The sequence below is a fragment of the Pinus tabuliformis genome, chromosome 1_2 (genome assembly GCF_031772625.1).
Source record: "Pinus tabuliformis cultivar Carrire ecotype Pingquan chromosome 1_2, CPIR1, whole genome shotgun sequence".
NCBI classification, from domain to species: Eukaryota; Viridiplantae; Streptophyta; class Pinopsida; order Pinales; family Pinaceae; genus Pinus; species Pinus tabuliformis.
Window position 1 is genome coordinate 712848505 of NC_142298.1, and position 25397 is coordinate 712873901.

At 38.1% G+C, this 25397-nt stretch overlaps 1 protein-coding gene and 1 long non-coding RNA gene across 2 annotated transcripts; both read right to left on the minus strand.

Moving 5' to 3' along the window:
- Positions 1 to 1119: 1119 nt before the first annotated feature.
- Positions 1120 to 25158, minus strand: LOC149207726 (polyamine oxidase 1-like). Its single transcript, XM_089398129.1, has 11 exons — positions 25050 to 25158; positions 24697 to 24946; positions 24462 to 24608; positions 24275 to 24336; positions 23990 to 24171; positions 23745 to 23891; positions 23504 to 23653; positions 23380 to 23414; positions 1769 to 2000; positions 1354 to 1435; positions 1120 to 1253 (listed from the first exon to the last, which is right to left on the minus strand). Exons 1-11 carry the CDS (start codon positions 25156 to 25158, stop codon positions 1120 to 1122), a joined length of 1530 nt encoding a protein of 509 aa, XP_089254255.1.
- LOC149207727 (uncharacterized) lies at positions 17404 to 18014 on the minus strand. The gene is made up of 2 exons (XR_016252042.1): positions 17780 to 18014; positions 17404 to 17651 (listed from the first exon to the last, which is right to left on the minus strand). It is a non-coding gene; the product is annotated as an uncharacterized LOC149207727 (long non-coding RNA).
- Positions 25159 to 25397: the final 239 nt, after the last annotated feature.

Genomic DNA, 25397 nt, shown 5'->3' on the forward strand with positions numbered 1-25397 from the left:
ATACCATCTGATTTCCAGATCATCAATCAGAACATTATGTTCATATTAAATTGCATTTATTTTGGTAAGTGTGTATTGCAATCAAAACTTTACGTGCATGTTAAATTGCATTTATTTTCGTAACCGTCTATTGCAAATCAGAAATATTAAATTGCGTTTTTCTTTCGTAAACGTGTATTGTATTGTGTGCACATTAATATTTTGCCTATATTAATAGGCGTTGTCTATTGAAGTTATAAATTTCGTATGTACTGCTATGTTTTTTTTGAAATTTAGTAAATTAAATTTAAAAAACTAGAATGTTGGAGTGTTTGAATCATATTTTTGATGGTGGAAATGGATTCAGCACCATCAAAAACTTGTAAGAGACTTAAAATTATGAAGTTTAATTGCTTTTACTTAGATTTATAAAAATTCCTGCCGTATTTTTCAAGACATGGCCGGAATTTCCACAACTTTCCCGGCAAAAAAGCATAATCATTAAACTACGGTGCTATTTTTTAGAAGTTTTTCCGGTTTAATTTCTCTAAAATCTTACGGAAATTCATTGAAATCACAAGTTTGCTGAGTAAACCTGCACAATAGAAGTGCTCTAGGGGTTTTTCAGGGTGCCAAATCCATTTATACAGTGAAAAAACTAATTTAAATAACACAAATCAAAATTTCACCACAATTTTTTCCACCAGATTCCGACACCAAAAACTCTAAAAAGTCCCACTAAAGACAATTCCTTAAATTACAAAGTTTATTTAAGGATGAAAATGAATTCAGTGCCCTTACATATTATAAAATAAAAAAACCATCATTATCTTTTCATCTCATAAAATTTAATATAATATTATTTTTATTCAACCAACGAAATAAAAAAGCAGCGAGTAAATATAGAAAATTGCTCAACAAAGACACCTTTCACGTGTACGGCTTTATTGTCCAATAAATTGTCATTCAATACAGTTTTCTAAATTCAAATTTCATTTTCCTATTATTCATCGGTTATTTCCAATGCATATATGTATGCTCAAACTTTACGTTGCTCAAACTTTACTTTGTATGCTCAAACTTATTTTCATAAAAATATATAATATATGGTATTACACTACATTTTATATTTACTACAGATTAATCTGAATCTACCAATTGAATATTTGTGTTACAGGGAGACTCGTTCTTGGCTAGCTTATTTTGTTCATGAGATTTCTGGTCGCAACGTCCTTTCTTTATGCAGTCCAACAACATATTCGTTGTGTCTATACCTGATCATGACCAGAGACATCATCAGTGATAATAGAACGTCTCTATATCTGAATTATATGTTTCATTGTTTTTCATAACATTATATAGATATATATATACCTGCAAGATAGGCACCATGTACATAGCCATTATGTTCCTCATTAGTATGCTCTCCAGTGAAATACACAGGGCCAACTGATGCCTATAAAATTTATGTAAATAGGTTGATAAATTAACTTAAATCTCTTTAAACCTTGAAATTGAAAATCTTGCAGCAGAAGCAAAAATACAAATTTAGAGTTTTTGCACTTGCAGCAGAAGCAGAAATACAAATTTAGAGTTTTTGCAACATCATAACATTGCATTTATAGAAACATTAGCAAGACATACTCTATGTAAATTAGTCCAAGAAATTTTTCTGTAAGTGAGGCTAGGAGTGCCATCTAGAAATGAAAAAACACTCTTCAAATCTACGAGGACCCTTTCAAATGAATGCATCAAGAAATAATATTGCTACGATTTCTTTCAAAAATACCTTCAAGTTGTCGAAATCCTTTGTGGAGACCCCTATTGGCCAGTTAGAGTACGTTCCTTTGAAGAATGGATCTTTTCCCCATCTAGGAATAAGGATTGCCTCCATCTCTGGAATATCGTTGCCAAACATTTTCTTCAGCACGCCCATTATTTCTGCTCTGGTGTCATGGTCATGCTGTTGTTCTATGCGTCGGGCTTCATCCTCTGTAACAATTACCATAAGAAGGTTCCCTCTAGGGTATTCTTTTTTTGCTGAAACAAGAGTCGTACCTTCATATTCATTAAATCATAAAATTATTTACATAGCGTACAACCATCCATATGGAAACATGGAACTTAGACCAACACTACTTTCTAGAGAAACTAGGATCTCGAGTTAAGTGTAAGAACTCCGACCCTAACCCACAACACTACACCCCCCAAAAAGGCAACGAGTATCTCGGCCACAAAAGAAACCCGACAAAACTATTAAATTTCGCTCTCTCTTTTTTTTTTTTTTTTAAATTGCCTTCAGAGCTCCTAGCTCCCACCAACTGCAGTGGATGATCTCGCAGAACCAAGGCTTCCGCCAAAAACCTTTTGGAAACACCAATGAGCGCGCCTGTTCCTAACCGTTGATCCACCCAAATTGATCCAACAGTGTAGGAAAATATTGTGCCACCTAGATGTCCGCCCTTTAACCTTGTGGCCCCACTGACCAGCTCGACAAATCACCACTGTAGATCTGTCGGGCCAGATCCTACGGCGGAGGAACATATCGCTTCGAACATAATAGCTATTGTTTAACGCCCGATAAGGGTGGAAACCAAAACTGCCCCACCGCCACGTGTCGACCGAGGAGTATGATCGCTCCCAAAAATTGAAAACCACTTCCCGCCCGGGAGGCCCCCGATATACCGGAAACCACTCCGCTAGCAGATTAACAACCTTTGACGGCGTAAAAGGAACGTACAGGTCGCCGTTGGACTCCGGATTCCAGCCGCTACCACTGTCACTATTGCCGCCGTAAGTGATCCTGAGGGTCGTACCAACTCTTCCCTCCAAACATCTGTTCTGGTAGCAAATGCCTCCAAGCAACATGAGAAAAAATGAGAAAAGGGGAAAATAGCACCTCATAATTCAACCACATTATTGGACAGAGCTTCCATAGTTCTAGTCCGGTACACCATCATATCCTCGACAGCTTGGATGTCACACTGGTCCATGAAACTGTCCTGAGTCCGCCTATGCCCACCCAACGTCACCCTATACATGGAACATTTCACCCCTTGATTAGCCAGTAAATCAACAAGTTTATTGGCCTGCCTTCGAACATGGTTAAAACTGACCGTGCGTAGGCCTCTGAGGTGGAACTAGATCCTTTGGAAGACTTGGATCAGCCTCTAGTGTTTTGAAACCCTCTCTGGCTCTAAGCCCCAACTAATTTTTTTGACAGAGTTGATAATTATTTCAGAGTCCGCTTCGATAATTACATTCTATCGGTTATCCTGCACCAGGAGATCTAAGCACTGCTCCATAGCCATGGCTTCTGCCATGTTGTTTGTAGCCCTGCCTAAATGTCCATGGAAGATGGAAAGGATATTTCCATTAACATCCCTTAACACCCCTCCAAAGCCCGCATTGCCCGGGTTTCCTTTAGAAGCCCCATCTATGTTAAACTTCAGAAAGCCCAAAGGGGGAGGATGCCAGAATTCCTGTTTAGAGACCCTAACCAAAACTCTTCTGTCCGGGCCTTGCGACAAAAGCTCCTGCATTCCCAACAGTCCCAGAATCCTCAAGTCAGCTTCTGAGGGTGGATTATTAGGGGAATTCCGAACTATGGTGCCCACTGTCTCTTTAAGCTGAGTCAAAGTTTGCTTTAAAAGACACTGAAGGGATCTCTTCTCATTTTTGAAAATTCTCTGATTCCTTTCTTTCCAGACATTCCAAATAATGAAGCTAGGTGTTAGAGCCCAAGCTGCACCGAGCATTTCATTATCTGAGTAATTACTTCTCCATCTAGTTAAGGTGTTGAAGATGCACCCTCTGTCCCTGTCGCTCCTTTGGAAGATGTTAGCAAAATAATCCCATAAACTAGAGGTAAAGTTACAATTATTGAGGAGGTGTTCCATAGTTTCTTCTTGGGCTTCACAGAGCTGGCATCTGGAAGGCCCCAGCACACCCCTTTTCCTTATGTTATCCCAAGTCAGAATTCTCTTATGATAGACAAGCCACATGAAGAGTTTAATCTTCATCCATCCTTGATGTCTCCATAGATTCTGCCAAACTCTATTCGAAGCCAGAGAGTCTAATTCAAGGAGTTTGTGTTTAGCCTCCTTCAAATTGAAGGTGCCCTTATTATTGTTGCCCCACCTCAATTGGTCATGTCCCCCTATTACTAAGATCTTCCTTTGTTCTAGTGTCCTCATGAGAGCCTCAGCTTTAGTTTTCAAGGGGTTATATTCCCCATAAAACATATTCCTCCACCTTCTCCACTTACTTACATTATTATTTTGGTCTCAAAAATCTTTGACCTGTGATAACCCCTTGATATCTGTCTCTCTTTTGAGGTCCAGAAATTGCTCATTTAGCAGTATTGGTTCTTGTTGCCATTTATCTTCCCAAAAAAAAGCCAAGTCCCCCTCTCTGATATCCCATAAGCTATTCTTTTGAACTAAGCCTCTGTTCTCCTAGGCCTTATTCCAGATGTAGGAGCCCTTTATATTGCCAGACATCCTTATAAGATCGTTATTGTCCAAAGTGCTGCCATATTTCTCTGTCCAAATACTAGCCCACTGGGCCTTTGGTTCTTTTACCCATCTCCACCATAAGTTAGCTCCTAAAGCCCTGCTTAGAACCTCTGGATCATCCAAACCCAGACCTCCTTGATTTTTAGGTTTACAATTCTTTTCCTAAGCCACTAAGGCCCATTTCCTTTTTTTCTCCTTTCCCCAAGAGAAAGTTTCTTTGAATGGTTCTAACTTTTTGTAAGACTCCTTTTGGAATAGGGAGTTCTGAAAGCATAAAAATTGGGATAGATTGTAAAACAGCCTTTGTAAGCACCAATATGTCAGCTAATTTTAAAGATCTGAAGGTCCAATTCCTGATTTTATCCTGCATCTTATTAATCACCAGTTCCCAGATACTTTTATGAAGAGGTTTAGCAGTAAGGGGGACTCCCAAATATTTCAAAGGAAGAGAATCTCTTTGAAAACCTAGAATTCTAGAGATGTTCCTTTGGATAGCAATATCAATATTGAAGAAAAAGATTTTAGATTTGAAAAGATTAACCTCCATACCTGTGGCTAGACCAAATTCATTTAGAAGTTGTTTGTATGCCAAAGCTTCCTTGACTGTAGGAACCCCCTGCAACATGGTATCATCCACAAATTGTTGATGAGTCAAACTCTGTCCATTCTCACAAAGTTGAAGACCCTTGATTTTGCCTTCGGCTTTTGCTTGCTTAATCGATCTACCAAGTCCTTCCATCATGAGAATAAAGAGAAAGGGAGAGAGTGGATCTCCCTGCCTAAGGCCTCTTCAAGGAATAAAAATCTCGGAGGGAGAGCCATTTACCAAAATTGAAAAGCTAGAAGAGGTTACCAAAGCCATGACCCATCTAACCCAAATATGATCAAAGCCAAAGCTATAAGAACCCTCCTTATATAGGTTCAGTTTAACTTATCATAGGCTTTAGCTATGTCCAGATGAATGATCATTCCTGCCTTCCTGTTGCTAGTCAGTGAGTGCACCACTTCCTGTGCTTGAATGATGTTATTGAGAATTTGTCTACCTTCCACATAACTAGATTTCTCCCCAAAAACAAGGGTGGGGAGAAGAGGTTTGAGTCTGTTAGCTACAACCTTGGATATAATCTTGTAAACCACATTGCACAATGATATGGGTCAAAACTTATCTGGAGTAAGAGCATTATCTTGTTTAGGGATCAATGAAATAAAGGAGGTATTGAGTGCTTTCAGAATAGTTTTGTTCCTCCTAGTATCTTCTACCACATTTAGCATATCTTGTTTTACAATATTCCAGCATGCTTTAAAGAAGTCCACATTAAAACCATCAGGACCCGGTGCTTTACCATTCTGCATTTCCTTGATGACTTCACTGATTTCTTCTTCAGTAACTGGCCAGTTGAGGTTGACATTATCCTCTCTAGACACTAGTCTTGGTATATGTCTTATTATATCCTTAATGAAAGGCTCTCTATTTGGAATATTTTCCTGTGCAATCCCCCTAAAGTGTTGAACTAAAACAGCTTCAATTTCTTCATGGGTACTGACAAGTTGCCCTTCCTCATCCTTAATCGAGGAGATTCTATTATGAGCCCGGTTTGCCAAGGTTGATCTGTGGAAAAATCTGGTATTTCTTTCCCCTTCCTTTAACCATTGCACTCTAGATTTTTGTCTCCAGAAAATTTCCTCTTGTTTGCATAAGTTCTCCCACTCATGCTGAAGATTGGTGGCTCTATCATTGCTGATTTTATCAAAGCCAACCTCGATGATGGATTGGTTGAGTATCTGCAATTTGTTTTCAACAACTTTTTTACCTTCAAAAATGTTGCCAAACTCTCTCTTGTTCCACTCTTTAAGCCTGAGTTTTATGTGTTTTAGTCTTTTGTGAAGAATGAACATACTCGTACCCTGAATATGCAAATCCTCAGACCACCAACTTGAAATGTTGTTGATAAAATCCGGATGGGTGAGCCAAATGTTCTTAAATCTAAAAGGTCTATTCCTGGAAGTACCAATGCCCCTGATCTCTAGTTGAATTGGCTAGTGATTAGAACCTCCAAAGGGTAGAATCCTTGCTCCCATACCTGTATCATTGAGAATAAGGTCCTCTGATAAGATGAATCTATCTAACTTTGAGGCCACCAAAGACCCTCCTCCTCTCCTATTGTTCCAAGTAAAGAGACCATTACTTGTATCAATGTCGACTAGTTTCGAAGTGTCCAAAAAGGATTGAAAAGCTAAGGCATCTTTGGTGAGAGCTCTGGTGCCCCCTTTTTTCTTTGATAATGATTTGATCATGTTGAAGTCCCCACCCAAAATCCATGGAATCCCAGCATATCTCTCTCTGAGATCCATAAGAGAATCAAGGAATCTTAATTTTTCATCCATTCTCTGAGGGCCATAAACATTCGTTACCAGATAGAACTCCCTATCCCCTCAGGTTGTATGACCAATGAAAGATAATTTCTGGAAGCTTCAACATCTATTAAGCCAATCTTGAGAGGATTCCAAAGAGTTAGAATACCACCTGCTATGTTTTTTGCCTTAACTTCTAGAAACTCAAAACGACTAAGCCATTTATTATGAAGTTCTTTAATTTTTTGTATAGAACATTTGGTTTCCTGGATAAAAATGATATCTGGAGCTTCTTGTTTCATCCTGTTACGAAGTAATCTTTGTTTCCTTTTACTACCTAGACCCCTAATATTCCAAGAAGTAAACTTCATCATTAAAGATTAGTGAAAGAGTAACTGGTTAGGTCTTTCATCTTACCCGAGTCTATCATTAGCTTTCCACACTCCATCAGCAGCTCATTCTGCTTTTTTCTGCCTCTTTTCTTTCCAGGGCCTCGAGGTGCTAATCCTGGTGTGTTTTTTGAAGATTTCACACCTTCGTTGCCTTATTTTGCTGTATTGCCTTGCCTTTCCTCCCCACCAACTTGTGTTTTCCATAAGTACAACTGTTGTACTCTAAAGAACTCTTCTTGAGGTAACGAATCTAACCCTTCCATGGTTCCCTGTTTCAAGAACCCTTCTAAATCTAGGTGTTCTCTATCTAAAATCTCCTACAGCTCCTGATCCTCCATTTCTATCTCACTTTGGGTAATTTCCTGGTCCATATCTAGTTCTACATCGCTCATCATGGCCTCTTTCTGTATGTTATTGTGCTTTGGTTGGTCTTTGTTCTCCTCTATCTCCTTATTCTCTAGATTTACCTCTAATCCCTGATCTGCTTTTATGGTCTCTTCTTCCTCCTCGAGCACCTGGAACCTATTCAGCATAACTTGAGACCCTTCAGCTTGATGGTGCCTAAGACCCCTTTTGCCGCCTTTTCCTCTGTGGCTCACTTTTTGAAAACTCTTTGTATCTTTCATAGTATAATCTTTGCTCCTATTCTCGATTTTACTGAGAGGGAAATCTCTGAACAGGTGCCCATGCTCATGACATCTACGACATCTAAATGGAATATGTTCATAATCTACTGTTTGCACCCATTCTTCATCCAAAACTTCCAAGATCAACTCATCTGGTAGAGCTCCAGAGAGATCCATTTCCACACAGATTCGTGCAAAGGAAGTATATTTTCCTCTTCTAGTAGCTTCTGAAGCCTTGACAAAACGTCCCAGTTTATTCCCTATAGCTGTTAACGATTCTATTTGCCAGTAATCAAGAGGAAGGGAGTAAAGTCTTACCCAAACCAGTACTGATGTGAAAGTCTCCCGCTCCGGGACAAAGTTCATCATCCACGGCCTCATATAGAGGCCAGCAGCTGCATAGAAGTAGGGCCCTCCTTCAAACACTCTGTCTTTATCCTCAATGTTAGTGAAGACCACTGTGAAGAATCCTTTTGACCCCAGATGTAGGTCAATGCTCCCTTTGGGTTTCCAATGATATTTAATCCATGTCTGTAAAGCTTTTTCAGTGGGCCACACTCCCATGAATTTACAAATAATAGCATAAGTGCTCATGTGGTCCCTGTGTGCCTGCAGTGCAAGATCATTTAGGACCACCCTGGGAGTAACTGTCAGGCCAGGGTAACTCCACATTGAAAAAGAGACAAAACTTCTTGATATTATTCATTAGGTAACTCATGTTTATATACAAAAATAAAAACAGATCAGTTCATCTTCTAGATGACTGTCCAGTTCACCCATCTGTTTTGGATTAGGTGTCAACATTCCCCCCCTTAATCTGAAGGGATGTTGGTGAGTCCAAGCATCGTTCTGAATCTTTCAAGCTTTTCTCTTCCAAGCGCTTTGGTGAAGATGTCTGCAATTTGCTCGTTTGTGGAACAATGACGGAGATGGATTGTTTTGGCCTCAACATGATGTCGGATCAGATGATATTTAGTATTGATGTGCTTAGTACGATCATGGAACTTTGGATTCTTGGCCAACTTTATTGCAGATGTGTTATCAATCATGAGTGGAGTAGATTGTATTTGTTTTACTTGCAAATCTTCGAGAATTTTCCTGAGCCACACAATTTCTTTCGTTGCTTCAGCTGCTGCCACGTATTCTGCTTCTGTTGTGGAATCTGCTGGTACTGATTGTTTGCGTGATCTCCAGGAGACAGCTCCTGATCCAAGACTCATAGCATATCCTGAAGTAGATACCCCAGTTTCTTTGTCTCCATCGAAGTCTGAATCAGAGTATCCAATCAAGTTGAAGTCGTCCACCTGTGTATACTTGATTCCAAGGTCTTGAGTTCCCTTCAAGTACCTTAGAACTCTTTTTGCAGCAGACCAATGTCCCTCACAAGGCTTTTGCATAAACCTGGAGAGGATTCCAACAGCAAATGAAATGTCTGGTCTGGTAGTAGTGAGGTAGATGAGACTTCCTACAAGCTGTCTATACTTTGTTGCATCCTCAAATTCCTTTCCTTCAATTGATGTGAGCTTCAAGTTTTGTTCCATTGGAGTACAAAGGGGATTGCACTCTGTCATGCCAAATCTGTTTAACAAATCTCCAATGTATTTCTTTTGAGAAAGAAATATGGACTTTGGATGTTGGGTTACTTCAATGCCAAGATAGTAATGAACATAGCCCAAATCAGTCATTTCAAAATTTTTTCCTAATTCTTTCTTTATGGATGCAATATAGCTTTCATTGTTCCCTGTCATTAAAAGATCATCTACATATACCACAAGATATACAACTGTTTTGCCAACTTTCTTGACAAATAAAGTTGCATCATCAAGATCAAAATGATTGAAGTTGAGTTTCAGAAGATGCTCAGTTAGTTTTTTTACCAGGCTCGTGGTGCTTGTTTGAGGCCATACAAGGACTCCACAAGTTTGCATACTTTGTGTTCATGTCCTTTCACAGCAAATCCTTCAGGCTGGGACATAAAAACATTCTCTTTTAGATCTCCATTCAAGAATGCAATTTTTACATCCATTTGATGGACTTTCCAACCGTTCTGAGCAGCTAGTGCAAAGAGTGTCCGGATGGTGGCCCATTTTGCTGTGGGAGAAAAAGTTTCCTCATAATCGACCCCTTCCTTCTATGCAAAACCTTTTGCCACAAGCCTAGCTTTGTGCTTGTCAAGTGAGCCATCAGCTTTGTACTTGTTCTTGTAGACCCACTTGCAGCCAATTGGTTTGGTTCCAAATGGAGGATCAACCAGCTTCCAAGTGCCATTCTTTATGAGGGCATCATACTCCTTCTGCATCGCTTCTTTCCATTTATCATGAGAAGCAGCTTCTTTGAAGGAAGTTGGTTCAAAATCTGTAGACAAGTTCAATTCACAATCATAAGTAACATCCATATCAACAGGTGAATTAGAGTTATCTACATCACCTCCATCTTGTCGGTTTGTATTTCTGGTTCCTGTTTTTCCAATTTCATCAGGATGAACACTTTCAAGTGTCTTTGTCAGCCACTTTGGGGGACCTTTCTGAGATGGTCCAGGCTGTTCTGTTGATTGAGTTAGGTCTGAATCAAGATTGAGTCTCCCAATTCTATCAATTACATCACTTAAAGCATCATCCGTTGTTGGAGTGTCATGCAGGGGAGATTGTTCTTCAGAAGAAGATTCCACATGTTGATCTAGTATAGGAATCCCCCCTTCAAGATGTGGAATCTGATTATCAAACTCTTGGAATGATTTCGGTTTTGTGAATCTATCCAAGCGATCAAGTTGCCGCTCAACAACACTGTCAGATTTGGATGATTCAAGAAAAATGACATCTCTAGATAAAACAAACTTTTTATTTACTTCATCATAGAGGCGGTATGCTTTAGATGTGTTTGAATACCCCAGGAAGATACACTTACGACTTCTAGCACCAAGTTTGTTTCTATGTACCTTTGGTATTAAAGCATAACAGGTGGAACCAAAAATCCTGAGATGTTTTACCGAAGGAACATGTCCATACCACAATTCATAAGGAGTCTTGTTTCTTATAGCACTAGATGGACATCTATTCTTTATATATGCAGCACATAGAACAGCGTCAGCCCAAAACATTGTCTTTACATTTTTGAAGAAAAGCATGGATCGTACCATATTCAAAATTGTTCTGTTCATTCTTTCAGCTACACCATTCTGTTGGGGATTATAAGGCACAGTTGTTTGATGTTTAATCCCATGTTGGCGAAGATAGTGTTCAAATTCATTTGATGTATATTCTTTTCCATTATCAGTGCGAATAGACCCAATATGAGATTGTGCATCATTTTCAATCCATTTATGAAAATTCTTGAATGTTTGAAAAGCATCAGATTTGTTCTTCAAAAAATAAACCCAACACATTCTAGTGTAATCATCAATAAATGTCATGATATATTTATTTCCATTTGCAGAAGAAACGGGCATTGGACCACATAAATCTGAATGAATAAGTTCAAGCTTCCTATGTGCTCTTGAATGTGAATCATGAAAAGACTGTTTGCTGTGCTTTCCTAGAATGCAAGCATCACATTGTTTATGTTTTCTAGGAATTGTGGGCAAACCAGCAACACCATTTTTCTTCAACAAGCGGAGACTATCATAGTTTAAATGTCCAAATCTAGCATGCCATAATAAACTTGATGGAAGTGCACCTTCTTCATGATGAGAAATATATGAGAAATGTTGTGCATGAGCAGAGGTTCCTTGCAGTTTAAGAAGTCTTTCTTCTTCTATACCCCTCATGACAAGTGAGTGGTCAGATGCCTTTCTTACCTCAAGCTTGCCATCAAACATGTGAATGGAGTGACCTTGCTGGCGGATGTGGACCAGGGACAGCAAGTTTCTCTTGAGCTGTGGGAGATATAGAACATGATCCAGAAGAAAGTCTGGAAGACCAGGCAGTTTAAGCCTGATTGTGCCAAGCCCTGATGGCTTGATTTTTGACTGATCTGCAAAGTATACTGCTCCATCAACATTGTCAGTGAAATTCTTCAAAGAAATCTTTCCTATGAGTCATATGACAGGTTGCTCCTGAATCAAGCAACCAGTCATTTTCGAAGAAGCAAGTGAAGCATTAAACAAATCTTCATTTACTCCAATGTTACATTGTGCCTCAATATAGTGAGCGGATTCAGGTGCTTTACCTTTGTCTGTGTCATCAGTTTTACCTTTCTGCTGATTTCTTCTCTGCTCAACTTTGTCCCATGGTAGCTTGCATGTAGAAGCATCATGTGATCCATTTCGTTTGCAGCGAATGCAATGCAGATCTTCCTTTTCTGCTTGAGGATGTCTACCCCCCCTGCCTCTGAAGTATCTTCCTCTTCCTCTTCGTCCACCTCTTCCTCTTGTAGAATCTTGAGCAGGATGCTTTTCTTTATGAGCAAGGCAAACAGTCTCTTCAGAAGATTCAGGGACTGTTTTCTTTCCAAAGGCTTTCTCTCTTTCAGCAAACTTTTTCACAAGAGTGTCAAAGGTTATATCTTTAAGATTTCCATTTGCTTGTAAAGAACAATGTAAACTTTGAAACGGGAACTATAAACTCAAAACAGGAACTCTGGCCAAAAAACCCCAGAAAAACATCAAAAACAGTGCTAAAAATGAAAAGTGTGTATACTGGAACGATGCTTTTATTTTTTAGGGGTCAATTTTGAACATGTTTTAAAAATCGCAGTGCTACGAAATTTACTACCAAATTTTCGTGCAAAATATAGCTTCAAAACGAAAAAGTGATGATACTGGAATGATGATTTTTTTTTTAGGGTCAATTTTCAAACTTTTTAAAAAATGCTAGTAAAACCAAATCGCCCCACCACCCGGCGATTCTGGGACCCAAGAATTGTATTACAAGGTCGGTCAAAATATATACAGACTTAATATGAATAAACTGAAGCCACAGTGATGTCGGCATTACAACAACCAGAGACCCCGGCCTACAAGAACAGGGCCAAAATCCCAAAGATAAATACAGGACCGAGGCTTCCTCGCCTTGGACTATCTAGCTAATATCGTAAACCACTACAACAATAAGGAAAGTTAAAACCCTCCATCAGGTGACAAGAAGACCGACTAGTAGCTCCAACAAAGAAACTCGCATGCAGAACAAAGTCTGAAAAAGAGAATTTATCCCCGGAATTACTTAGGAAACCAAACCCAGAATAATGCCACCTCGCTGCCATGACAAAGATAGGAAAGTGAATTATGTTTTGGAATGTGTGATAAATTCTTGAAAATTATTATATAAAAGGTAATTGAGGTTTTAACGTAAACTTTATTTAAAATTTTTATTTATAAAACATAATTAAAGAAAAAGAAAGACATTAAATAAAGCCAAAAAAATAAAAACGTTTGATAGTTAAATAATATCACATTCATTTTATTTTTAAAAAATGTGATTTCTTTTATTAATAAAATAATATTTAAATCGTAATAGTCATATGAAATCAAAGTAAAGACATTCATAAAGCCAAAATTAATTTATTAATAAGTTAATATTTAAACCTTAAAATTATCTCATCCATGTCCGTTATGCCTCTCTTCAAGTTCTTGGCTTTTTCATTTCGTACTCTATATACTGCATTCATCAATCGAGCACTTGCAATTATGGAGAAGTAAGTAATCGAATTAGAATCGACATGAAATTACTAGAAGTTGGCAGATAGTATGAATGCACCTCGACCTTGGCAGATAGTATGATTTCCTTCTTTTGCGGTGTACGGTGAAAATGTGTCGTAATATATCACTTAGGTTGATGTTTTGGGGTTATATTATATATGTTATTGTTTTGGGCGATTCTGGGAATCGCCGGGTGGTGGGGCGATTCTCAGAATCGCCGCGCCACCCCGGCGTGGGGTGGCGCGGCGACCACCACCCAGCGATTCCCAGAATCGCCCGAAACAATAACATATATAATATAACCCCATAAAGCCAAAATTAATTTATTAATAAGTTAATATTTAAACCTTAAAATTATCTCATCCGTGTCCGTTATGCCTCTTTTCAAGTTCTTGGCGTTTTCATGCCTCTTTTCAAGTTCTTGGCGTTTTCATTTCGTACTCTAAATACTGCATTCATCAATCGAGCACTTGCAATTATGGAGAAGTAAGTAATCGAATTAGAATCGACATGAAATTACTAGAAGCTAGCAGATAGCATGAATGCACCTCGACCCTGGCAGATAGTATGATTTCCTTCTTTTGCGGTTTATGGTGAAAATGTGTGGTAATATATCAGTTAGGTTGATGTTTTGGGGTTATTGTTATTGTTTCGGGCGATTCTGGGAATCGCTGGGTGGTGGGGAAATTCTCAGAATCGCCCCGCCACCCCCGGCGCGGGGTGGCGGGGCGATTCTGAGAATCGCCCCACCACCCGGCGATTCCCAGAATCGCCCGAAACAATAACAATAACCCCAAAACATCAACCTAACTGATATATTACCACACATTTTCGATTTTTAGAGCCCGCTTCTTATACCTTCGGGCATAAATCTTCAGGCAGGACACACTTTGATCTCCATGGATTGGCCACGCAAGCTCGTTTTTATTATATCGGTGCGATCAAGAAAGACTTTACGAAAACCGTCGGGGTAGGCTCTCAGGCCCGCTTATAATGAGCGAATATTTACAAATCCCTGAGGGTTTAATTCTCTACGTGGGAGCTTTCATTACACGTTTAGCTCTATTATTCGTATTCATGTAAGATCTACCACACCCCTTTCACACGTAAGCCCAGTTCCTCAAGCTCGGCTCCTCAACAAGCGAATGTACTTAAACCAGCAAGGTAGTTCTATTCCGAGTTACGGAACATTTCCTGTCAACTGTCAAACTCAGTCCATTACTGTTCTACTAGCTCAACACCCAATGCTTTGCAATGTTTCCACTTAAAAACTGCTAAAAAGGACCTTATTCTGACTTGGTGCTATTAATTAACGTCTTCTGACATTGTCAAATGACAGACTTCGATCGAAGCTCAAAAATGCCTAAGTTTTGCGATATATATCGACCTTTTCATTCAATCTCTTGTTTTGTTAGGGAGTGAATCCTTCCTAAGCTTTAATGTGTGCAATCATAAAATAATTCAACATACATATAAATATCAAGTTTGCGATTAATAAACAAAGGCTCAACATTATGGATTTATACACTCAAACCGAGTATCCTCGTATAGTATGTGCAATAATTTACAAAAGGCCCTGGGCCAAAAATACAACATTTGAAACTCTCTCAACCTTTTTGGCCTATTCGGCTCTCAAAATCCTCTCCCTATTACTTTTGCGGGTGAAAATGTGTGGTAATATATCAATTAGGTTGATGTTTTGGGGTTATTGTTATTGTTTCGGGTGATTCTGGGAATCGCCGGGTGGTGGGGCGATTCTCACCCCGCCACCCCGCGCCGGGGGTGGCGGGGCGATTCTCAGAATCGCCCCACCACCCGGCGATTCCCAGAATCGCCCGAAACAATAACAATAACCCCAAAACATCAACCTAATTGATATATTACCACACATTTTCACCCGCAAAAGTTCGATTTTTAGAGCCCCCTTCTTATACCTTCGGGCATAAATCTTCAGGCAGTTTACACTTTGATCTCCATGGATTGGCCACGCAAGCTCGTTCTTATTATATCGGTGCAATCAAGAAAGACTTTACGGAAACCATCGGGTAGGCTCTCAGCTCGTTCTTATTATATCGGTGCGATCAAGAAAGACTTTACGGAAACCGTTTGGTAGGCTCTCAGGCCCGCTTATAATGAGCGAATATTTACAAATCCCTAAGGATTTAATTCTCTACGTGGGAGCCTTCATTCCGACCCCTCGCATTCCGATTTACCCTCACATTCCGATCTGATTTATTCGCCTTTGTTTAAATTTTGGGAAGCCACAGTCTCATTACAAATTTCTACCTCTAAAATTTTGGGAGCGTTTATGAAAAATAGCAGTCCAGTGGAGCAAAATAAATAGAAATATATGTACAAAAGAGAAAAGTAGCAAGTGCCTCTCATATGCCCATACTGTACATAAGGGCAAATCCTACAATAAGAGCCTTTTCTTATACATAAGGACGAGCCATGATGTTTGATATCATGTGAATATTACTGTAATGAATTTAGGTTCATTAGTGGCTAAAGATTGGATTTTCGACCTTGATCCAATGCTTAGATCGTAGTTGTAGCCTATAAATAGAAGACATGGACCTGTATAAGAAGGATATATTTGTGAATATATAGCAGAAATTTTAATGCGAAGTATATATCATTTTTTAGGATACATGTTTCATTCGGGTTATCAGACTGTTTTTACCTGAAATTTCTGTATCTTTAGTAGCAAAATATGTTTGATATTTCAAGGCAATCCGCAACCTGTTAAAATTTATATATCTTTCATTAAATTGACAAAACAGTGTCAACACTAATATATTTGGATGAATTTAAAAACTTATGAAATATCTTCAAAACTAATATACACCTCTATGTCCTCTTCATATTTCAATCGTTAGAACAGCAAAAGTTATTTATCAATCTTATCATATGCTGTCAACACTGAATACATTTCGCTCACAAGCTAAATCATATTTCAATTCTTATAATAGAAAAACTTAAGTGTCTTCATCAGATTTAAAGTACATAATAGAAAAACTTAAGTGTATTTTTGGCCCTGGGCCAAAAATTCATCATTTGACACTCTCTCAACCTTTTTGGCCTATTCGGCTCTCAAAATCCTCTCCCTATTACTTTTGCGGGTGAAAATGTGTCGTAAAGTGTGTCCTGCCTGAAGATTTATGCCCGAAGGTATAAGAAGCGGGCTCTAAAAATTGAAAATGTGTGGTAATATATCAATCAGGTTGATGTTTTTGGGGTTATTGTTATTGTTTCTGGCTATTCTGGGAATCGCCGGGTGGTGGGGCGATTCTCAGAATCGCCCCGCCACCATATATCAATTAGGTTGATGTTTTTGGGGTTATTGTTATTATTTCGGGCGATTCTGGGAATCGCCGGGTGGTGGGGCGATTCTCAGAATCGCCCGAAACAATAACAATAACCCCAAAAACATCAACGTAATTGATATATTACCACACATTTTCGATTTTTAGAGCCCGCTTCTTATACCTTCGGGCATAAATCTTCAGGCAGGACACACTTTGATCTCCATGGATTGGCCACGCAAGCTCGTTCTTATTATATCGGTGCGATCAAGAAAGACTTTTCCGAAACCGTCGGGGTAGGCTCTCAGGCCCGCTTATAATGAGCGAATATTTACAAATCCCTGAGGGTTTAATTCTCTACGTGGGAGCCTTCATTACACGTTTAGCTCTATTATTCGTATTCATGTAAGATCTACCACACCCCTTTCACACTTAAGCCCCCCGCCACCATATATCAATTAGGTTGATGTTTTTGGGGTTATTGTTATTGTTTCGGGCGATTCTGGGAATCGCCGGGTGGTGGGGTGATTCTCAGAATCGCCCCACCACCTGGCGATTCCCAGAATCGCCCGAAACAATAACAATAACCCCAAAAACATCAACGTAATTACCATAAAGATAAGCTTCCATTCTGGGCGAAGAAGATAATCATCATTCCTTCCCATCACAAGAAATAAACTAAATAAACCAAATTGCTAGGTAACGTACGTTGATATTGTTATGGGCTGAAAATTCTTGAGCCTGACCCTCAGCAACCGCCTGGAGATGTTCTTCTTCACTCTGGCGTTTTATCTTCCAGAACGTCTCGATCTCTTCATTAGTTAGAGATTTGTTTCTCTCAAATCTACCTGTGGAAAAACCAAAAACCAAACCCACAAAATATAATAAGGCAAACTGCATACCTCTTCATTTTTTTCTCTCTTCATTAGTTAGAGATCTCTTCATAAGAAGATTGAATAATTCTCTGCAATTATACCTTTCCCAGCATTGGAAGTGGGAGAATCCCAGCCTCCCATTAACGAACCCATTTCTCTAATAAGTTTCCACAAACCAGAATTTCAATCAAATCAAGCAAATTTACAGACTTTTTCTTTGAAATCTCAAGTGATCTCACTGTATTGTTCCCTCTGCTGTTATGGAAATAAAAAGCCAAGAAAACCAAGATGTGGCCGCCGCCAATTGTGTAAATCGCCCACTGGGCACCGACTCTAAATCCCGGATAGTGGCTGACGTCTAAATCAACGTCATTCCATTGGATGTTTATCCAGAACAGTGTCCCCTTATGGTTGGGTGACACGTAGATTTTCAGTACTGAATTACGGTCCCATGCATATCTTACTTTGAAGTAACGATAAGAACGCTTTTATCGCGGCATTCCCCGATACTGTGGGCTACTTGAAAACTTGATTATCTTCATTTCCTTGGCAGCTAATTTAATTCCGGCTGTCTTAACCTCTGAATATTGAAAATCGCTCGATACGGATAACTCTCACAACTTATATGTATTTTCCTGTTGATAATACCAAAAAAATTGAAATTATACACGATTGTGCTGGTTCATTATCCAATCAACGTTATGAATTTTAAGTTTGATTTCCTGGAAAACTTTAAATAGTTCGTTGAAATTGGGAAACTAATTTTATTTAAATTTAACTCCCTCTCCAAAGATTTAACATCATAATTTTTCATTGCTAAGTCTTCAGTGTTAAGTATGCATTTATGTTTTTTGAAATATGATTTAACTCAGGGATACAATCAAAATTATCATTATTATCTGGAAACATATGTTTATGGACGCTAAAATACTAATTAAAAAGGTAGGTTTAAAATTTAATTTATAACCATAAATTATAAAATTTATATATATATATATATATATATGAAGTTTTAGCATGGCTTTATTAAAGGTTAAAAGCATATGTTTATGGATGCTAAAATATTAATCAAAAAGTTAGGTTTAATATTTAATTTATAACAATAAATTATAAAATATATATATGTGGTATTATCATTAAACCATGAGCACTGAATAATTAATTTAGGATTTTTTATGACAATTGTTCCAGGATGGGTATTATAGTTAACACTGACAAGACTCAAATCATTATAATTAAATCCAAAAAATCAACCTAAACTAAATGACTAGTTATAAAGAATTAGAAATTTCACAAATATAGTAAACCAATATGAAGTGTGATTTATGGCCTTAAATGAGTTTTGGAGAGTAAATTTTGAAATGCCACAGCTGAAATTAGAGGTCAATAGAGTGTGTGAGGTCCAATTATTGGATAGAGTTCTTGAGAAAATGCTCCTATAACATTAGAGTTAAACATGAGGCATCTCAGATCAAGTGCCTAATGGTTAAGAGCATGTGTTTCCTCCTAAGAGGTTATAGGTTCAAAAACTAGAAGGGGTTAGAGTAGGTATGCCTTGGTAGACAATAATCAAATCGTTGCATGGAGGTGGGTCTCTTGTCCCAAAAACAAGGGGGTTTCATACACCAATTTGGTGTCTGGCTTGGCTATGACCTTAAAATTGGATAATAATAATAATTAGGATATAGATTGTTAGAAATTCATAATTTATAAGGGTGAAAGCATGGAGCTGGGTGACACTTTTTGGCAAGAGATGGCACGTTTGGGTGGGAAAAATGATTGTTCAATTGAGCCCTTTTTAAGCGCTCGATCGAGTAGTTTGAGCACTTAAACAATGTAACCCAATGTTATTTAGGAGCTCAATTTAGCCATGTCTTTACGGCAGACAAATGAAGGAGATTGGGTTTTGGATTTTTTTTTCTGGCTCAGGTAAGTTTTATTATATGGAATTGAATTTCAATATGTTATTTATTAATTTATATGTCATTGTACTAATTTACTTCATTATTTCTTTTGTGCTTGATAATTAGGTACAACACTAGCATGTTGCCTTCAAAAAGGAAGAAATTGCATTGCAATTGAAAAAGATCCAATACAGTGCAATTTCATTCAGCAAAAAATTAATGCTCTTCAATTTCTTCCAGATGCAATGCAAGAAATTGGGTTGAAGAAAGGGGACTTTAATGAATCACGTGTGGCAAAAAAGGCAAAGGAACCCCAACCACCATTACATGGAATGTTTGGAAAGACATACATTGGGAGATTCGCAGACATCAAAGATGCATTAGAAGAGGAAAATGAGCAAAAAGAAGCAGAAAATATTGTGAAAGAAGACAATGATGAAACTCTAGAGGACGAAGAGTTTGGATTACGTGACATTGTTGATTAATTTAAGCTATGCTTGGAAATCAAGCTTTGCAATGTTTTGACTTTGACATTTTATGAGAAGAATAAACACTCAATTAAGGTTGTTATGCGTTCAATATTTGTAATATGTGATTTTCGCATTAATTTTTAAGTTAGTCATTATTTTTTGAAAAAAAAAGTGATTATTATTATTCTTTTGACATGAAATTCATAAAAATAACTATTATTTAACCATTTTTAGTTAAAATTTTCGTATAAAAATTGTGATTTTGACATGTCAATTCTAGCAAAAAATTATCAAAATGTGTAGTTTTTTAGTTATGTTTATGTTAAAAATAGTTATTTTTATGTCCATTGTTAAAAAAATATTGTTTTTTAGAAACAATTATTTCATGTGGATTGAAAAATTAATTAAGGATGTATAAATATGTAGAATATCGAAAATTCAAAATATTAACCTTCTAATTTAAAAATGCAAAACAATAAAAACCTCACTACAAAAAAATTAAAATTAAAATTAAAAAAAAAAAAAAAAAAATATGAAGAAAACAACCACTTCAAAAATTATTAAATTTACAAAATAATTATTTACATTTCATACATTAGAAAATTTAAAGTCAAAAAATAGGTCTTTTAAAAAAAGGGTCTGATGCAGAATACCCACTTTTTTAAATTAGCATGAAAATCACTACCATTCTAAAATGTAATGTACATAAAAAAAATTAAAGTGCCAAAAACTATGCTCTAAAAAGAACACGTGTGTTCTGCATCACCCATTTTCAAAATCAGGTCACTTTTTTGCTATCTCTACGAAACGGGTAACAGTATCAGTTCCCGTTTCAAAGTTTACATTGTTAAAGACTCAAGATAATTAGAGTAGGTAGGATAGAGTGCTTTGAGAAAGGCAATAAGAGAGATATCCAGCTCAACCTTAGTGGATTTAATATCATGCATTATAGACTTTATTTCAGATGCAAGAGCAAGAGGATCATTATTTTTCAGTTCAAGAGTGAAGAGTTTAATCATGAGCTGAACAACTTCAAGTGCAGAATGTGTATCATAGAGTTCTTTCAGCGTTTGTAAAGCTTCAAAGGCAGTGGAATAGGATGAAATATGACGACTTACTTCCTCATTTACAGATGCTGCGATCAATGCATAGGCTTTGCTATTCTTGTTTTCCCAAATGACAAGTTATTTATCTGATGTAGGCTGCACAGGGTCTTTGTCTTCTTCTCCGACACACACTCCTTTCCACAGCTCATTGTAGATGAGGGTGTGTTTTACCATTCGAGACCATTCTGAATAGTTCTCTTTGCCAGTGAGAACTATTCCTACCATAGAAATGATTGAATGCATTCTGTAAAAAAAATATCTCTGCCAAAAAACTTCTGTTAAAAAAAATCCTTATATCATAGCCTTATGCATTTTATTTTTCTTCTAACATTTGCATCAGCATCACCATTTCTTATATCACTGCCACACTACTGAGAGAAAAAAAAGCGCTAAGGGATCTCTTCAACATATATCACTTCAATATATATCAATGCATATCATGTAATACTACAGATGCTTTAGACCCAAAACTGCTCAACCAAAAACTGCTATTATCACATAAAACTGCTCAATCAAAAAAACGTTGTGGAATATTTAAAGGCTCGTGCTGCCAAATCAACAACTCATAAAAAACACAACGCTTACATATACTGATGACAATACTCTGCTCATATACCAACCAAACAGACATTATGTATAACCATTTGTATATACTGATGACAATACTCTGCTCATATACCAACCATGTTACAGCAATTCCATGTCACGAAAGAGGTCATATTGTTATGAAGAAGATACAGAATTTTCGACTTCCAAGAAATTCCGCCCTTCTAATTCGACACTCCATGTTTCTCCCATTAAGAGTCCCGCTCATCCAGATCCAAGAGCAATCCATCCATGGGTGCGTATAAGTACATAGAGGAGTTATGGAAGAAGAAGCAATCGGATGTGATGAGATTTCTGCAGAGGGTCAGGTGTACCACAGTCTTTACAAAAAAACGCAGTCGATACCACAGTCTTTACAAAAAACGCAGCGATACCACAGTTCAAAAAAAAAACGCAGCGAATAATAAAACTGAGGCCTCTTTAAAAAACTGAGTGATACCACATCAATGCACCTCTCCACTTAGGCATTGGGCTCTGCCTGTCCTTTCATCCAAACAGGGCCAATTTGCAAGCCAAAAAACCAATCGAAAGCACAACCCCAAAGACCAGCACCCTGACCAGAGCAAGAGGAATACAAATCACAGTTTTTACTCATTCATAAAACCCCGAAATATTGAGCGTATGGTTTCTGAATGGATCGATGGAGGACGCAGGGACATTGAAATCATCCGAAAAACCCAAGAATGCAAATCAGCATTCACGGATTTTACCACAGCTATCAGTCGAGCACTCACAATAATCAAGGCCGCGGTCTCTCAGATAAGTGATGCTGAGTTCAAATTTCGCAGAAGAGAAAAACAAAAGAGAGGTGGTCCTAGCTATTGAATCGGAAATGGAATAGAGAGCGTAGAGGACGCAGTGTCAGGAATGTACCTGAGAGTAACGTGCTGCAGGTCGGCATCAATTCTCCTGCAGCGAATTCAGGTATGCGCAGAGAGGGGCAAACGTTTATAAAAGACAATGCGCAGTCTCTGGCAGTCAGAGAGTGCAGGGCATTCAATAAAAATCAGAAACGTATTGCAGTCAGGGAATCGCTCAGGATGATACAGCGCTCAGCAGGAGTTACACTATTTTGGGACCTGTGCTCTGATACCATGTCAGGCCAGGGTAACTCCACATTGAAAAAGAGACAAAACTGATTGATATTATTCATTAGGTAACTCATGTTTATATACAAAAATAAAAACGGATCAGTTCATCTTCTAGATGACTGTCCAGTTCACCCATCCGTTTCGGATTAGGTGTCAACAGTAACCTTAGATTTAGGCTTACAAGGGCCACTCTGAGCCTTAGTTTTTGCTCCCTTTTCCTTGTCATCTTCTTTCTTGTCTCTAGTGCTTTGATTCTCAAAATGTTTGTCTCTATCCTTCCCTTCTTCCCTGCTCTCTTTCACCTCGTCATTTCTTCTGACTTCCTCCAGTGGCTTCTTACCATGGCAAGTAACCGCTTGCTTGTAGGAGGGAGTAGAGCTCCCTCCTCCCCGCCCTACCATGGAGAACAGCGCCTGCACAAATTCAACCCTAGCTGTTCTTCACTCTTCCTATTCGTCCCAGCTCCTCCTTCAAGTTTTAACATCAGTTCTCAACTTTGAAGTATCAATATGTAAAAGAATGACACCAGGTTCCCTCCAGGGTATTCACTTTCCAAGTGCTAAGGAAAAAATGTAAATAACATGTTAATCAGTTGAATGATTTCAAGTCTAGCTATTTCTGTGGGAAAAGATATTAAGCACTAATTACCTGCCAGAAATTGTAATAACCCCTTTTTTCGTGAGTGTAAATGAAGAACTCAGTGCCAGGTCGAGTCGGCCAGAATTTAGATGGAAATTTCATGAAAATTTTGCAGTAAATAACCATATTAAACTTATATATCGCCAGTAGCTTCCATAGCTGCAGGTGTTTATGGAGTAGCGTTATAAATTCACTAAATATAATAGATCTAGTGACTTCATATAAAATTTGATACAGCAAGTAGATATACATACGGTAAATCAGGTTTAAAACTAATGAGCTTCGTTTGAAGAACCCCTAAACTAACAGAAACAATAGCGCTTTCCGCAGTATATGCTGAACCGTCCTCAGTCAAAATCTTGACACCCTTGTTTGTATATTCGATTTCTTTAATGATCTGGACCATGAAATCATTACCTAAAAAGTATCTTTACTAAGAGCGTGTTTCAGGACAAAAGATTTTAAAGGATAAATATGCTTCATCAAGGAGCCTACCTTCCTGAGTTTGAGACGGTCGTCCCATATAGTTCCGTTATGAGATTCAAGGAACTCTTGGGCTAACTCGTGAGCAATATGTTCGTACCCTCGACTGTTGGCGACGAAATATTCATCGTCCCCATAATATTCGAATGTTGCAATCGGCTCCACATTCTTTAAGCTCGTTACCCTTGGAGGCTCTGCACACCCAAATGCAATCAATTGTTTTTTCATTTATTTGATTATCATTTCAAATGTCAAACCCAATAATTGTTGAGATAAATTTCCAGAGATTATCAAAACCTGCAATTTCGAAATCGTAAAAGTAGTAATCTATGGCCATCTCCAGAGGCGTTACTGGCGCACTGCAAAATTTTATTTATCAACATTATGAACCCCATATTGTGCAAGTTAATATCAGTTTATAACTCATCATTTTGTGATTATGTGAAGAAGTAAAATGTACAGAGGGATTTGCTAATCGTCTTACTGTCCAAATGCCCGTTGAGATGCCAAAATCGAAATATCTTCTTGTCCACTCTTGTGGAACAATTCAGAGAGACTTGAACTGAAGTCAGATGATGCTGTTGCCAAAGCATATGGTCGTGCCACGACTGACTGTGGTAGAATACCTCCTCTGTAAAACAAAAACAGTTATCAAAAACAGGGTAAATGGCGGATCTGGGCATAATGCAATGTTGATTATCGTGTGACAGGCTGCTTACTCTTGATGATAGATATTGTAACTGATATTGCTGTAATCAGAATAAGTTGTCCGAAGTTTGTATTTCTGAGCTAGAGACCATATGGGGTTCATGTGTTTCCCTCCAACGCCCTCTACCCAGTTGGCTCCCACCTCTACTGCATACCCTCCTAGGGTTTCCTTGCGCATTCTTCCCCCAATTCTGTTGGTTACTTCCAGTATCACAAAGTCTTTCACTACATTGTCCGATAATGTCTTTGATGCCATTATTCCTACAAACAAAAAAATCAGAACTTACTCAGAACTTACTGTTACAAGAAGGAGCCTATTTAGACATGGTCATGTGAAGAAGCTTGGATAAGGTTTTAAGAGTACCCAACATGCCCGCTCCCACTATGATCGTGGTGGTAGCAGTGCCCGACGAAGAGAAGAAAACAATGCATAGTAACAATAATATCAGAGAGCAAAGATGACTGTAAGCCATGAAGGTGAACACACTCTAACATTCCCAGCTAAAACAGAGAGATGGAGTTGATTATCAATAGCTTGTTAGGGGAAGTATATATTGAAGGTCAGTTCAATTACTGGATTGTGCCCGTAGAAATGTGACTGGGCATTATTTTAACACAGTCATCTGTCTCAATGGTTATGGTTTGAAAAGACGGGGTCAATTCTTGGATTAGACCTGGTTAATCTAGCCAACAAACTTCAAAAAATTCCCTT